Source organism: Gorilla gorilla, chromosome 12 (assembly GCF_029281585.2).
Source record: "Gorilla gorilla gorilla isolate KB3781 chromosome 12, NHGRI_mGorGor1-v2.1_pri, whole genome shotgun sequence".
Classification (NCBI taxonomy): domain Eukaryota; kingdom Metazoa; phylum Chordata; class Mammalia; order Primates; family Hominidae; genus Gorilla; species Gorilla gorilla.
In genome coordinates this window covers 81529086-81546291 of record NC_073236.2, presented here as the reverse complement: position 1 = coordinate 81546291, position 17206 = coordinate 81529086, and the positions used below count along the sequence as shown (strand labels likewise).

The window sequence follows — 17206 nt, the reverse complement described above, 5'->3', positions numbered from 1 at the left end:
CAATCAAATTTACTAAAACAGGAACCAAGGAACCATCAGACATCACGTGGATCCTCATATAATATAATAAATACAGAGCACCAAGTAATCTCATAAGAACAAATGAATCCAAATCTGCTGAAGCCTCTAGATCTAACTGCCAGATTACAAAGAAAGTAGAATATGTTAAAAGATAAACCATGAATATCTTACAAGCCAAATCCAGAATGTAGAAGATTTTATAGGACACCTAATTTGTTTTATTCAACAAATACATGGCATGAATAAAAAGGGTGAGGTAAAGAGGAGATGATGTTATACATAAGTACCTTATAAGTCTTATATAAGGCTTAAGAGACTTATCAACTAAATATAATGTGAGGACCTTGTTTGCATACTAATACAAACAAAGCAGCTGTAAGAAATTATTAACTTTGTTGAGGTTATAATAATATATTTAAAAACAGATAAAAAGCACTTAGCTGTTAAAGAGATACACACTGACATATTTACAGAGGGATACATACAATATCCAGAATTTCCTTTAAAATACTACGGTGTCTTTCTTCTAAAAAAGTAGAAGAGGAAATAAGATTGGCAAAATGTTAAAATTTGGTCAGGCCCAGCAGTATTCACTATAATCTTCCCTCTTCTTTTGTTTATGTTGAAAACTTGGGTAATAAAATGAACTTGGGTTTTAAGAAAATAATAAAATGTCTACAGGATAAACTGAATAATCAAGTATTTTATGCAACACTGATTAAACAGTACATATGTAACAGTATACATAAAATGAAGCCTAATAAGTTTTTCAGATATCTGTAGCTATACACAAAATTATTTATACATCATATTATATCTTTAAGTAGGACTACCTAATCTCTTCTTAGATGTTAAACTCTCTGCTGACAGGCCAGGAGTACATTTTATTTCTTCACCACCTGCCCAACACTAGTGTCAAGAATACCTAGTTTATGATACAATCAAAGAGGTTCCTTCAAACAGTTATGTCCCTCATGCAGTTCAAGAAATGCGTCATCCATATTTATGTACACAGTAAAAGAAAACATCAAATGACTGAGAGTTAAGAAGACAAATTCTAATAATGTCAGTTTTTAAAGGAGTTACAAAAAAGAAATCAAGACTTGCAGTATGGTAACAGTGTCAGAAAAAAAAAAATTCTTACCAAAAGCATCTTCAACTCCATCATAAAGCTCATTAGATCAGGAGAGTGCTGCATTCTCTAGATCAAAACATTTCCAATTAATTTCATTTGCACAATAAATATTCTATCCACTAAAACTGTAATAAAATGTAGGCCCAAGTGAATGTGAAAAAAAGATTAGCTATATCTACATCTGAAAAGTATAAGAAATGAAGTATTGGTCATCAACTTTACTACTCCTACCAATTTCATTTTGAAACAGTAATTAATCTCCTCAAATCTAATTTGCTGAGATATATTAAACTGTGTTAGAATGTCACTTAAAACCTCATACTACTCTGTTTCTTGAGCACTGTTTACTACTGAATCCCTTGTCCCCCTTGCAGGGCATGCGATGGGAGTGTGGCTTGCTTCTTCAGTGCCCCGCTGCATAAACCTCTAGGGGAGCATACAGACGGGCAGGCTGTGGGGCTCCAACCCCACAGCAGTGTCTAGGGGTGAATGTTTACAGCTACTGAAAGCCCAGTGGGTGTGTGTTACAAGGTGCTTTTTTAGTTTAGCCATCCATAGGCAGCTTGTGTTAGTCAGCTCAATTAGACCCCTGCCTTATTGCAAGGACGAAGAACTTTCTGTATCCCGTGGTTCCTGCCTTGGTGTACTGGAAAAACTGGATCACATGTGGGCTTGGAGAATGAGTGCAAGGTTTTATTAAGTGCAAGTAGCTCTCAGTAGATGTGGGAGACAGAAGGGAGATGGTTTTCCCCTGGCGTCGGGTTGCTCAGCGGCCCAGGCTCTCCTCCAACCACCCTGGTCGAACTCCACGTCATTCTGCCAGTCAATGGCCTGCCGGCATGCTGAAGTCTATCAGTGTGCTCTTGACATGCTCTCGATGTCCTCTCGATGTCCAGCCACTTGTGTGTTCCTCCACTGATATATTTCTCTCAACGTCCAGCCACTTGTGTGTGTGTGTGTGCCTGCTAGGGTCTCGGGTTTTTATAGGCACAAGATGGAGGTATGGCAGGCCAGGGTGGTCTTGGGAAATGCCTGTCCTCACCTAGGTCAGTGGGCACAGGCCCAGGGGTGGAGCCCTCACCAGGGACCCATCCTTCTCTACTCAGCACTTCCCTGCCGCCCTTCTGTATCACTACTATGTCTAGCAAATCTAACAACCTCATCATTAAAAGAAGAAGAGAAAGAAGAGGAGGAGGAGGAGGAAGAGAAAAAAAAAAAGAGAAAGAAGAGGTATAGGAGTGATGTGAGTGGGAAGAGGAGTATAAAATATAAAAATCAGGCAACTCTATGTAATTTTTAAAATCTAGTTGCAGCAATAAATTAACAATTATTAATTAACAATATGGTCTTTTTTTAATTTTTCCCTTGACCTTAAAAACTACCTACAATTGTGATTTCTGTCCTCTCACAACTAATCCATATTACTCCATTTAATGAATGGAGACATTCATTAAAGTAAAACCTGTTATAATAAAATGGCAAAAAAGGAAATAATCTCTAAAGTAGAATAAATATTTAAGAGTTACGATTCCATTTCCTAGAAATCCTTCATTCTTAAAATAACTACAGAAAAAAATATTCTCAAGTTTTACATTGTTTTCAACAATGCATGAACACATATGATTCACATCTTAACATAGCTTTGAGTGGGTCTGTGTAGAGCAAATCCTTGACTATCCCTTCTTCTACATTGCATTTTCCCCTTAGTTTATTACAGATGATCAACAAATGACAGGGTCTGGAAACTAAAGTCCAGAGGCCAAATCCAGCTCAATACTGTTTTTGTAAACAAAGTTTTATTGGCATGTAGCCATACCCATTCACTTACTTACCTCTTGTCTATGGTTGCTATAACGGCAGAATTGAGTAGCTGCAACAGAGATCTTATGGCTTACTAAGCCGGAAAAACTTATTATTTGGTTCTTTACAGAAAAAGTCTGTCGACTCCCTGGCCCATATTTACTAAAACTAAAAATGATACAAGAAAAGAACAGTAATATTCACTGGGACTGTAAAATAAAAAGAAGACTTTAACACCGGGTTCTACTTAACCAACTGGGGGGCAAGGAAAGATAAATAATTGGGATTTTTTTCTAGGAATCCTCTTGATAACTTGCTGGCAAAAAACAGAGTAATAGATCTTAATATTAGACTACATAAACTATTTTTTCCCATGCTATTTCAATATGTCAACAGATTCATTTCTTAAATTTTAGTGTACAATATAAACAGTCAAAGGGATGGAGACAGGGATGGAAAGAAAACAGAAATAATTTGAACATATCCTTAAAAAAACTTCTGTAATTATATTGCCAGGATGATAACCTTCATTCTATAAATCAAATAGTTTATCTCCTATACTTCTTTGCAGCTTTAATGCTTTATGGGAGAGTTACTGTGATTGTCAGTTATCATAGATAATAACCTGCCTTTAAGACACAGAAATATAGAAAATCAGGAAAAAAACACACAAATGCATAAAGCATAAAAAGAAAGGTAATTCTAAAAACTATTTTTCTAAAAGAAGAATTATATTATGTCATTATTTTGCTTCAGTAACTGATTTTTTTTTCTAATCTTTAAAGGAATTTTCAGGTAGAGGAACCTAAACATTAAGAATAAAGAAATTAATCCTGCCTATTAACACACTAAGCAGCCTTTAATTTATCTCCCCTCATTATGCAAGTACACATGATCCTAAATTATTTCTGCCACATCTTTTCTGTTGCTAATCTAGGACTAAAATCCCATTTTTGCCACAGATACCCCACAGCTCTAAATGGGTCTGATTTTTTTTCCCTATCACCACCATTCAGTCTCAGAAGAAAAATCACTGAAGAAGTGATGGATATGGATAAGGGTGAATGCATTTGAAGAACCTAAAGTCTCAAAGATGGAAATCGATTTCAACACAAAGGCTGCCTGGAGATCTCCTGAGGACAGTGAGATTTAAAAACACACAGAGATGAAACCTACAAAACTTAACAACTATTAAACAAGTTTGTTACAACATTCTGCAAAGCAGGTCTTTAAAGAACAATAAATTTAGTAATTTCTTATCTTCACTGAAAACATAAACCTTTTAAAAAGGACTTACCTGTTGTACTATTCGATGGTATCCACTAAGTATTGTTCTCAGCTGCCAACTACATAATAATCTAAAATTTTAATGAGACAAAATGGTTTATTCATTGTTCAGAATTAAAAACTTATTTGTATGCTAACACAAACATGCATGTACATACAAAAGAACGACAAACATAATTTTGAAAAGTTAATAAAATTTTTACCACTGATACTGTTCAAAGTCTTGTCTTCAAACTGTTGGTACTAATTTCATTTCAAAATATAAATAACTGCAATCAGTAAATGACATGCAAACAGTACATCTTGTTTTTTAACTTTAACACATCCGAAGCAAAGTTTTCCACTGAAGTAGATTCTTTTCCAAGATAGGTTAAATAAAACCAACAGTTTTGATAACAATATATCATCAAATATAATGTATCAAACATGTATTTGAAAAAAGCATGTGTAGAAATATTATCTTCAAATTCCCGATTAATATAACTAAAAGAATACATTTTATTTTTTATTTTTTAGAGACAGGATCTCGCCCTGTCACTCAGGCTGGCTGGAGTGCAGTAGAATAGCTGACTGCAACCTGAACTCCTAGGCTCAAGAAACCCTCCCGCCTCAGCCTCTCAAGTAGCTGGAACTACAGACACCCACCACCAAGCCCGGCTAGAAAGACACATACTTCTAATTAATTGTATAAGGAGTGATAAGTTAATGTTCATCCACTTACTGGCTGACCTCTGCTGTGCTACCGATACTATTAAGTAACTCTTCTAAGGAATTACTTTTACTTACCTACAAGTAGGAAGCCTCTCTGAGTTTTCCCCAACATGGCCTTTTCAAACTGTCAGAACTCTCTCCATTCTTGGTCTTCAAATCCCCATAACCATCCCTATCTCCTCTCTTAGTGGCAGAGTAGTTCATTCAAATGTCCATTGGTAACCCCTGCTCAAAATGTGCTTTCTCTCCCTTGCTACCAACTTAGTGACTTCAATTAATTATCCCTTTATTGTGGTATCCTTAATTTATGTTCTGCTAGTTTTTTTCTCCTTAATGAATTAACTTGCTCAAATATATATCTTTAAAGAACATCATAACTCCTTCTTGAATGCATACCATTCTCTAACCACCTCTTTTTCTTCAAAATACTTTATACTTTCCTCCCACTCATCCAACACAAATGGCTTCTGCCACCACACAAAACTTACTTGCATCTAACCTATCTCTTTGTAATCCTCAGCATTGCTAACCATGCCTTGCTTAAGCCTCTCTTTATTTGGCTTGAAAGACTCTGCTGCCCAAGTTTTCCTCTTTTCTGGTCAATCCTTAGTCTCCTTGTAAGTTCCTCTTTAGTGACCAGTCCTTTAAATGTTGGTATGCCCCAAGGCCTTGTCACTGGCTTTCTCTTCTACCCCGCTAGACACAGCACCAAAAAGCCTATTCATAATCAAGGTCTCAAATCCTTCATCTGTTGTAACTTCCACATACATCTGCACTCCAGGTCTCACACTCTATTTCCACACCACTACATTACTACCTACTAAATAGCTCCTCTTGGTATTTCACACCAAATATGCCTTAAAACAATCTCCCTTCTACTTTTCCATCTGTGACCTCTTCTCTAGCTTAGAGATCTGAGCCGGGAATTTGAAAAGCATCCTCTATTCCTTTTTCCCTCTTAACTACACTTCTATTGGTCACAAAATCCTCTCAATTCTACTCATAAATATCTCTGGATTCCTTTTCCTCCATTCTTCTCCAGAAATATTTAGAGGCAGAATTGAGATTTGGGGTGGTACCTAAATTTTCAGTCTCATATCCTGACTAGTTGTATCTACCAGCACTCAATGTTGGTACCTAATTTAAGCCAGGACTGAACTGATGTGACTCTTCTCATATAATGAATATACACATTAATAATATCAGTCAAAAGTTGGAAAAAAGGTTTCTAATCCTTTTGTTCTCCCTTTATATACCTGTTCAGTATTTGTTAGTTAAGTGTACACAATTGTTTACTGCTTTAAATATTTTTTTAAAAATGAGAGAACTAATGTTTAAAAGCACTTTAGTAACAGGTAAATATTTACAAATGCCGCATTGGTTTGGAAAAATCAGAAATGTTTCTTTTGGGGCAAATGACTAATAAGCATTTTAGGCAAAACTCTAGTCACTAGAATCAATTTATACCAAATGTACTGCCTGTCCCACCAAAATGCAAAAATGCACGTTTATAACTAAACACCATTATCACCTTGCATTCTTCAGTTGTAAATCTTCAGGCAACACTATCCTAAGGTGGAAGTCTCTTCCCTGTGGAAAATATTGAAAAGGATCACTCAAATTTTTATCTTTCACTTAATGCTGAGAAGTTAAACAGAATCACAAAGAAAAGACAATGTTTTCCTTTATTTTCTAAAAGGTATCAATTTTATCCACATCTTTATACTTGTTAAAATATATGCAACACAATATTGCATTTGAGGGAAAACAACTCAAAACTGTCTTACGAAAACTTTGTAGTTACTGGGAAATCAAAACACTCAGATAAGACTTTGTTTTTAAAGAGAAAGTCACTCACAAACACAAGAAATATTACAAAATTGCTAACACAGGCCCATAGAAGAAATTTCAGTGTTATTTCTTAGCAAATAAATTTATGAAAAAAGAAATTCCTTCAAATTGCTTTAATGGAAGAAAAACACCACAATATAAAATAAGGATATATAACATTATATAGTCTTGTTTTCAGCTTACTTTCTAAATTTTAATAAAATGAAAATATATTTAGTTACACAATCTATACAGACATAAGTGAAATACTTTCATAAATCAGAGTATATTTAATTCTCCCATTAGTGGGCCTCTAACTTTTTTGAAATCAGTAACATATTAACTATATATTTGAACAAACAGAATTTTACTCAAGAGTCTTTCTAAGAGAAGAAAGACCTCTGAGACATTTATTCCATTTTACTTTCTTGGAAAAGTGAATGGGTAAGTAGTTTAAACTTTGTAACTTAAATAGGATAATACACATGAAACTTGAGCAAAAATAGCAGAAAAAGACAAACAGAAATGTAATCTTTTACTCCAACAGAATAAAATGAAAAAGTAATAAAATTCTCAAAAAACAATTACCATGTGGAATTTTAGCACAGTCTCCCTCAAAGCAGTTTCAAAAACAGAGGAACACAATTAAATGTACCCTATAACCTTTACTTTCATGGTAATATTACAGTTCTGACTTTCATTACATTTAAATGTCCTTTAAAAAAATGAAACAAAATGCACTACTGACCTTTTCAAAAGGTCAAGTAACAATAATTCACTGTTTCATTAAAGCACTAAAAGGTATTATGTAGTAACTTTAACCTAACATTATAGACATCCCACACAAAGGTGTAAGAACAATTTGGAATTCTTAATTTACACGAAAAATAGAAGAACTATTCTACTATAGAAATCTGTGCTGTTATCTGAAAGAATAAAATTCCAAAGTCCCTTATTTGCAAAGCCCAGCCATTTTAAAAGGTCAAATAACATGTCACATGCCACGATACTTTCCTGATTCAAGAAAATGTCCAAAATTAGCTTTTTAGTTAAAGTATCTAGAAATATTAATTGTTCTCAAAAAAGCCAGATTTTCCAGGCTGTCAGGCAACAGAAATACTAACAGTTACCTAAACCTCCATCTCCCCACATATCATACCAAAAAGCTACATCAATTAACATATTAAGAATAAATAAAACCACAAAAATCCCATGTTTTCAGCCAGAAGACAGGGTACACGATAAACCTCAAATTACCTACAGGAAGAAAAATATGAAGCACTTTCCAATAGAACCTACTCTAGGACTCCCACAGCAACTCTTTTTAGAGTGCTAGGAAGGTCAGGAAAAAAATGCATGGGAGGGAGACTGGGAGGACTAAGTAAGTGTAAAAAAAAAATAGTAACAAGCTCTGGTAAATCAGAACACTGACCTACAAAGAGAAGACTTAATGTGCATTAACACAAAAGTCAAGGAGCCAGTCCTGGGAAAGAATGCTTTAGCGGTAGAAGATAGGAGGAAAGATAGGTAGAGACACCTTTTGGAAACTGGGTATTAGGAGGAAAAAGAAGTGGGAAACTTAGGCTCTTATATGAGTAAATAAAAAAACAACTCCTTCCCACCCAGCACTCGCCAACATTTCATCCATTAAATAAATTGTACAATAAATAAAATACCCAACAGAAGAGGGTATTCTTAAACTAGGAATTTTATAAACTATTGCAAACAGCCAAAATGTCCATGAATACAAAGATACTGTCTTCATCAATGCAAAGCTACTATGAGACAAAGAAACAAAAAGAGACTCACAAGATTTCAGGTGATAACAGACTCCATGCAAACAAAACCCGGAAACCATAAACAAATTATAATAATAAATGAAATAAGTGAGCATTTGTATCCAGATTCAGACATTTTAAAACTAAAATGAGAAATTGTATTTTAAAAAATGAAAAGAAATGAATGAGCTGAATAAACGCAGGGTGAAATGAAAATAAAGAAAAACACAAAATTATATGAAAGTGAAGGAATAAATTTAAAAAGAGTCCAAGGAAGAACAAAATGAAATACAAATGTCATAAAGGGCAAAGAAAAAGCAACAAAATTACCAAATGAGAAAAAAATTAAAGACCATCAGAGAAGAGGAGCTGAAGTGGAACACAGACCCAAAAAAGTCCAGAGTACATATAATTGGAGATCTTGGAAAGAAAAATAAAATAGTAGAAAAAAAATTTAAAAATATAATCCAAGTACACTTCCTGGAGTTCCACATACCAAAAGGGATAAGTGGCCACGTGATAAAAGTGATTCACAATGATCAACTCTGAGATATATCTTAATCAACAGATTTTCAAAATAAGAAAAAAGTCCAGAGTCTCTAGGTAAAAGATCAAATATATAGAAAACAGAATATAATTGGAAACAGACTTCTTAAAGCAAATTAAAAAATGAAGCAAGAATGAAATAGAAAATGTTAAGAAACTGAAGAGAACTGCTTCTAGCTATTATGGAGTAAAAGGGACAGGATTTATCTTCCCTCCTTATTTAAAAATTGGACAAAACATATGAAACAATGATTTTCAGACATTAAACAATAGGCAGCGCAGGACAGTGATCCTTGAAATAAGGGAAACAAATGTGAAAATGCCTAAAATTGTCTGGTTCTATGATGGGAGTATTTTCAGGATGCAAGATAGGGATGGACAAACAAATAAGACCATAATATTCTCCCTGATGTGAGAAGAAACATGTGATCAAGGGGAGGCCAACAATTGTACAATTCGCAAGGTATAGTACCAAGCAGGAGAGAAATGCATGGAGAGTAGAGAAATATACACAGAGAAACTCCAGCGAATTTCAGAGGATTCCTGACAAGGAGTCTTCAGCTGAGTACTGCTTGCTCCATGGATATGAGGAAAACACCCAAACGTGGGAACGTACAGGAACAGTCTGCAAAACAATCTCAAAGTTCATACAAGGCTGGGTATAGCCATGTTCCAACCAGCCAGAGTGGAAACCTTGCAATGTAAGAGCCATTAAATAGAGTGCTCAGAAGGTGTTGCTTCACTTGTAGAGACTAACTACCCTAGACTAAAGTCCGCTCTGGGTCTACCTAGCAATGCTTAAAAGCTTAAAGCTTAAAATTACCTGGAAAGATCAAACTGTTTCCAAGTAATTTAACTGTAGCTCACAACAAATCTCAAGAATACTTAGAGAACAAAAATATCTAGCATGCAACAGGTAGAATTCATTATGTCTAGCATCCAATCAAGATATACCAAGCACATATATTTCCTGCAAAGAAGCAAGGCAATACCCACAATGAAGAGAAAACTCAAGAGAGACATAAAAATGGCACAGATGATAAACCTGATTTAAAAAATTAAAACAATTATATTTCATACGTTCAAGAAGGTAAAGGAAAACATGAGCGTACTAAATAGAGACAGGAAAGATGTAAATAAAGACTCCCTCAAAAAACATAATGTTTGAGATTTTTTAAAAATATGCTAGATAGTATCAACAGCAGATCCCACCTTACAAAAGAAGGTATTAGTATACCTGAAGACATATCCCAAATAAAGAGAAAGACATTGAGGGAAAAAAAAATGAACAGACCATGAGTGAGTTGTGACAACTTAAAGTGACCTAAATGCATGTATTTGGAGTCCCCAACACAGAGGACAAAAAAGGAGGAACAAAAAAAAAAAAAGAAAGAAAGAAAGAAAAAATAATGGCAGATGTTTTTTCCAAATTAAATGAAAATATATACTCAGAGATCCAAGAAGCTCCACAGACCTTACGGAGGAAAAACATGAAAAAAGCTACACCAAGGTACAACACACATCAAAGTGACTGAAACCAATGACCAAAAAGAAAAATCTTAAAAGCAGCCAGAGGAAAGAAATATTCTATTTACAGAGAAACAAAGAAAAGAGCAGAGATTTCTCGTAGAAAACAGTGCAAGAGAGTGAAGTAACATCTTTACAGTATCAAAAGTGACAAAATTATATAGTTGATAAACCAATAGTGCATAAAAAATGGAATCCTAATATTACGCTAAGGCAGACCATGATAGATTTAATATGTATATTATAAACCCTTTAAGCAACTAGTTAAAAAACACACACACACACAGCCAATAAACTGGCAAAGGAGATAAAACAGAATTATAAAAAAGAATTCCAATAATATAAAATACAGAAAAATAGCAAAACAATTAAAAATATGTAAGACAAACAGAAAACACACAGCAAGAGTAGATTTAAATCCAACCATATGAATAACCACGTTAAATGTAAATAGTCGAAGCACCCCCAAGTAAAAGGCAATGACTATCATATTGCATAACAAAGCAAAGCACAGAAGAAACACACTAAATATTAAAACACAAATAAGTTTAAAATAAAGAAGTAAAGATAAACCATGGTAACATCAATCAAAAGAAAGATGCAATCTATATGTTAATATTGGAAAATACAGATTTCAGAGAAAACATTATTACTAAAGATAAAAAAGGTCATTTCATAATCCTAAAGGAGTCAATTCATAAAGAGTGCTTAACAATTCTAAAAGTTTATGGACCTAATAACAGAACTTCAAAATATATGATGCAAAACTGATAGAAATTAAATAGAAATTGAAAAATCAACAAAGATCGTTGGAGATTTCAACACCCCCTCTCTCACTAACTGATAGAAAAAGCAGACAAAAAAGTCAGTGAGCACAGTGCTACCCAATAAGGGCCTGGGTAGCACTCTGAACGAATTTGACCTAACTGGCATTTATATAATACTCTACCCAATAGCAACAGAATAGTCATTCTCTTAGAGTACACACAGTATATTCACCAGGATAGACTATATTATTGGTCATAAAATTAAGGCTCAATAAATATTTTAAAAATTCAAATCATACAAGTTATATTCTGTGACCAAAATGAAACTAAATTATAAATCAATAACAAAGATATCTAGAAAATTCTTAATACTGAGAAAGATAATCATAATTCTAAGTGAGCCATAGATCAAAGAAGAAATTAAAAGGCATTTGGAACTGAATAAAAACAAAACTACAGCACACCAAAATGTGTGTGATATAGCTAAACCAGTATTCAAAAGAAAATTTAAAGCACTAAATATCTGTACTAGAATAGAAGAAAGATCTCATATCAATAATCTTCCATCTAAAGAAATCAGGAAACTTAAGATCAGAAAACTATCATATAGAAACATAAAAATAATAGAAAAAAATTGAAGAAATTAAAGACAGGTTCTTTGAAGAAATCAGTAAAATTTATAAACCTCTATCTAGATGTATCGGGGGAAAAATGAGACATAAATTACCTACATCAGATATGAGGATGAAAGCTATTTTTAACGTATATCCATAAATTATTTGACACTCCTACCTCTAGGAGTTGGTGCCTAATTTCCCTCCTTTTGAATATACACTAAGAAACTTGCGTCTAACACAATAAAGCAGAAGTAAATGTGTGTGACTTCAGAGACTAAGAGATTAAAGAGAATGTGCATCTTTATTGATCTCTCTGTTGTATCATACACTCAGGAGAAGCTAGCTGCCATGTGTGATAACAGTCAAGCAACACTATAAAGATCCATGTGGTGAGGAACTAAGGCCTCCTGTTAAGAGCAGTAACAAACTGAGGCCTCATGGCCAATAGCTATGTGAATGAGCAATCTTGGAAGCAAATCCTCCACCTCTAGCTTGACCAACTGGCAGCCCAGGACAGCTCTGAATGCAGCCCAACACAAATTAATAAACTTTCTTAAAACATTATGGGATTTTTTGTGATTTTTTTTTTAGCTTATCAGCTATCATTAGTGTATTTTATGTGTGCCCAGGACAATTCTTCTTCCAATGTGACCCAGGGAAGCCAAAAGATTGGACACCCTGTTTTAGACCATCAAAGTCTTGGCAAATATCTTGATTGCAAGATCATGAGAGATTTTGATCAAGAACTACCATCCAAGTTGTTCGCAAATTTCAAATCCACAGAAACAGTGAGACAATAATTGTTTTTGTTTTAAGCCACTAAGGTTTGAAGTAAATAGCAGCAAAAGATAATCAACATAGAGAGCATCATTACAGATCCTAAAGACAATTAAAAGGATAATAAGGGATTACTGTAAATAACTTTAAGCCAATAAAATCAGAAACCTAGATGAAACTAACAAATTCCTTGAAAGACACAAACTACCAAAGCTCACTCAAAAGGAAAGAGAAAATCTGATAGTAGAGACAACACCTAAAACTGATTACATATTAGGTCACAGGAAAAAGTACCAGTAAGTTCCATGGAGACTTTTTTATAAACAATACTGTCTAATTACAATACAAGAAAAATTAGAAATCAGCAACAAAATTAAAAACCAAAAAGGATCTTCCAGGAGAAAATTTTTACAACCTATTAAGGTGCATAGTAAATTGACATCATATAGCTTCTAAAAATGGTGGTTATAAGACTACATGTCAGCATCTATAGGATACTTTTGAAACAGTGATGAGAGGAAATGCAAAGCCTTAAAAACTTACATACATAAAACCTGCTCACTGGCCAAATCTGGGACAATTCGAGGATCAAAATAAATAATGATTATAATCAAATAATTTTTTTAAAAATCCATGCATCCATTCTAATATAATTAAATAAATGAGAAAGCAGGCAATGCTACTCCTTATAATGAATTGCCACTTCATAAATATAGAAATGACAAGAGTTAGAAAATCATCATTTGGCAACCGTGATAGTAATAGTCGACTCAAGCAAAAGTCAATGGACGCTAAAACCAGAGAATGTGTGTGAAAGTTTGATGCCTCAGAGTACCTCCCCAAAAGTACTTATTAATTACAAAAGGAGACTCTGGCAGATGATACCTTAACCAGGTGATCAAAGTTAACATCATTAATAATGGAACCAACCAGGTAACCTCACAAGCCTTGAGAAGGACAAAACAATCTTTCTGTAGTATCCCTGCCAAAAATGCATTAGCTGAATTTAATAGTGAGGAAATATCATTCAAACCCAAATTGAGATACATTCTACCTAATAGCCAATCTGTACTCTTTAAAAATGTCAAGCTTATAAAAAACACAAACAGACTGAGAATTGTTCCGGGTTAGACATGACAACTAAATGTAATGTGGGATCTTAACAACAGATGGTAGGGGATGGGGGTATAAAACATACAACTGTATCATAAACAAAATTTGAAATATGGACTCTATCTTAGATAATAGTATATCATTAAATATCCTGATTTTAATCACTGTACTGTGGTTATGTATGAGTGTGTCCTCGTTCTTATGAAATGTATGCTCAAGTATTTAGGGATAAAGGGGAACTATGCCTGATTTGACCTCAAATGGTTCTGGAAAATAATGTGTATACACACCCACCCACATACATATACTTAACAATGATCAGTAAAATGGAGAAAATGTAAACTGGTGAATCTAGGTAAAGGGTATACTGGAATTACTTGTACTGTATATCCTTGCCACTTTTCTATAAATTTAAAATATATACAAAATATCTTTAGACACGTAAAATGTTTAAGATTTAAATAAACTGCTAAGGCAGGTACAAATTGGAATTCTAGCTATAGCAATGGTCATAAAAGAAACTTCCATCTAATCTCAATTCTAATGGGTGTACTTGTTTTCTAAAAGGCCTTAGCAGATATAGACATACATAACAGTATTTTGCCTAAAATTAGGTATAACATGCTTCCTGTAAAAAAAAAAAAAAAAAAGTAACTTAAAATTTTTCAACTTTTCTAAATGTTGTCTACAAGAGAATCACATTTTCAGCTAGGTAATTCAAGAAGAATACTTCTAATTGGAGAGGGAAAGGTGGATTAACTTTTTTCCATATGGAATAATGAATTTTTAACCTCTACTTTCTGTGATGGTCATATGGTAATTCCACATATACTCAAAGACTATGCGTGATGGTGGGGAAGGGGGCACAAGGTTGAGTGTAATGGTCAGAAAGGAAAAGTCTACACTCAAAATCCTAACCTAAGGTATCCTGGTGCAATGTAAAGAGAAAAAAATCCAGGACTGAAATCACACAGCCTGCGTTTAAAGGATTCTGATGTGATCATCAGCAAATAACGTCTCCGGTTTCCCATACCTTGATTTCTTCAACTAGAAAATGGGAATGATGATTCTTTTAAAAATTTCTGCCTCAAAGGGCTGAGGATTAAGTGAGCTATTTACCTGGAAAGCGCTTTGTAAACTTCAAAACCCTACACATGTGGTAGTATGTGTAATAAACTCCATATGAGAGGCCACTGGAATCAGCAAAGGTAATTAATTCCATTGCTGTCATGCTTCTCCTAGAAGATATTGTAACTGTGGGTGTACAGGTACATACGACTTGGCAAACGGCCAAAATAAGGTTTTCTTCCCAAATGTTCTTTCTACAGGAAACACGAAAATAATTAGCCCAGATTCCCGAGTGAACTCATCAACATCCGTGGAGGTGGAGGGTGTTAAAATCGAGTTAAGGCAAAATTTACCAAAAAAAAAATTAAAAAACCGTCAATTGCGGGACACTGAACGAAGAAGGAAGCCAAACTCACGGAAGGGCTAGGGAGAGAGGAGGCGTGGCCCCAGCCCCGCTCCACGCCGCGCGCCTCCTCGCTCCCCATCCCGCGCGGCGACCACCGGGGTGGCGGCGACAGCGGCGCTTCTCAAACCTTTAGTCTCCCAAAAGCCGTTACGCGCCGCCCCTCTCAATCCCCACAAGTCTGGGCCCCTAACCTCCTAGCCCGTCACAGACTTCTGCGCGCAGCTACGCTGCAAGAGGCTCTCTTAGCTAGAGAGCAACCACTGGGCGGGTACCTGAGCCGAGATGAATCCCTCATACACGGTTTTCGACCGGTTCTGGGGCAGAAGCAGGGGGCACTGGCGCAACAGGCTCGCTTCCGTCACCGCCATGGCTCGAAGTCCGGAGAGACACAGAAAAGATCTAGACCTGCTGGGTCCTGCACATGCGCAGTCCGCTTGCGCTCGGACGCGGCGGAGCGGAAACCCCAGCCTTGGCGGGAAGATCCTGGAGGATTCCGCGGGCGGAAATGAAGGTGAAGCGCAGGCCAGGCCAAGTGGCGCTCTGCGGGAGGCGACATTAGGGCTCCCCAACCGGTAGTGGGAGGGAAGATTGCCCTCAAGTCCACAGGACTGACTGACCAAGATCATTCTAGCCTCAATTGTCCCAGGAGCCCTTTCGATGATTCTGTTTTACTTTATTGAAAGACTGTTACAACTTTGGTGTTGCATTTCCTCCAGAATAAAGTGACTTTTACAGCCTGGACGTTGTAGCACTCTGTCTTGAACCTCTCGCACCCCCGTCTTTGCTGTTGTCCTCTCTCCCTTAACATACAGAATAATGTATTATTTTGTGTATAATTATTGTAATATAATGTATAACACATTGATTATATCATATATATTACAGTTCTGTGGCTTACTAAGTTCAATCAGATATATTTGAGGCACACACATGTATACGTATATGTGTATTGATTAGACTCAGGTCAACACTGGACTCAGTTCTGTGTACGGCACTCACAAATATACAAAGCAAAACATGAGTGAAGATTGCTGATGGACTTGAACTTAATTTTCCTCTGACAGCCCTTGCAATATGTTTTTCTAACTCAGGAATGTTATCCATCCCATCTTATTAAGAGTTGATTAAATAAGAAACTTACTAAAATATTTACCATATGATTATTTGATTTTCCAATTTTCCAATTTTCCAATGCATCACATGTTTGAGCCCTACTATTTGAAAAATATCATTGTAATGTGCCAAAGGTTGTGCAAAGATTATTTCGTCCCCTACCCATCTTTACTGACCTCAAGACAGAATTTGACATCCTGAAGATTCTTAAAGTTTGACAAGAATTTGTCACAGCATTCTGGATGCTTACAGAAAAGAATGCTGGAGCAGTGGTTAGATATAAATTACATTAAAGCAGTGGTTCTCAAAATGTGATCCTAGAACCTAGCAACAGCATCACCTGGGAACTATGTAGAAATACAAGTTTTCACCGCTGATGGGGTTCAGGATATGCTACCCCAAAATATGGCCCTTTGACATTTGAGAAAACAGCAAAACCTAAGATCACTCTCTGACCTTCTCCCATCCTTCTTCCCTGAGGCAGGTCATTGGATACTCAATCCAGAGGTGCTCTTCCCATACCCACAGGAAAGAAATAGCCTTCTCTCTAAAGAAACGGAGACATAGAAAAGAATCTGAACAAAAAGACCTTTGACAACTTACCCCAGTTTATTACCATTAGACCATGCTTTGTCCAACCGTACTTCCCCACAACGGTCCACTGTTCCTTCTAAAAACGCACAGGTTTTCCTGTTTCTTTGGGCTTCATT

At 35.4% G+C, this 17206-nt stretch overlaps 1 protein-coding gene across 11 annotated transcripts in view; it reads right to left on the bottom strand.

Moving 5' to 3' along the window:
- The window catches only part of FANCL (FA complementation group L), an 82061-nt gene extending 66233 nt beyond the window's left edge, over positions 1 to 15828 (bottom strand). For 9 of the 11 annotated variants that reach the window (XR_008677251.2, XR_010129976.1, XR_010129975.1 and 6 more), the window contains exons 1-4: positions 15656 to 15812; positions 6486 to 6544; positions 4254 to 4314; positions 1166 to 1222 (exon numbers count right to left, since the gene is read on the bottom strand). Coding sequence is in view for 7 of the 11 variants with exons in the window: in XM_055378855.2 (XP_055234830.2) it covers positions 1166 to 1222; positions 4254 to 4314; positions 6486 to 6544; positions 15656 to 15751 (273 nt within the window). In the remaining 4 variants the exon portion in view is untranslated. Of the gene's footprint in view, positions 1 to 1165; positions 1223 to 4253; positions 4315 to 6485; positions 6545 to 15655 lie in introns of all 11 variants that reach the window. The other 2 variants (XM_019021114.4, XM_004029267.5) reach the window with 1 other exon arrangement.
- Between the last annotated feature and the right edge of the window lie 1378 nt (positions 15829 to 17206).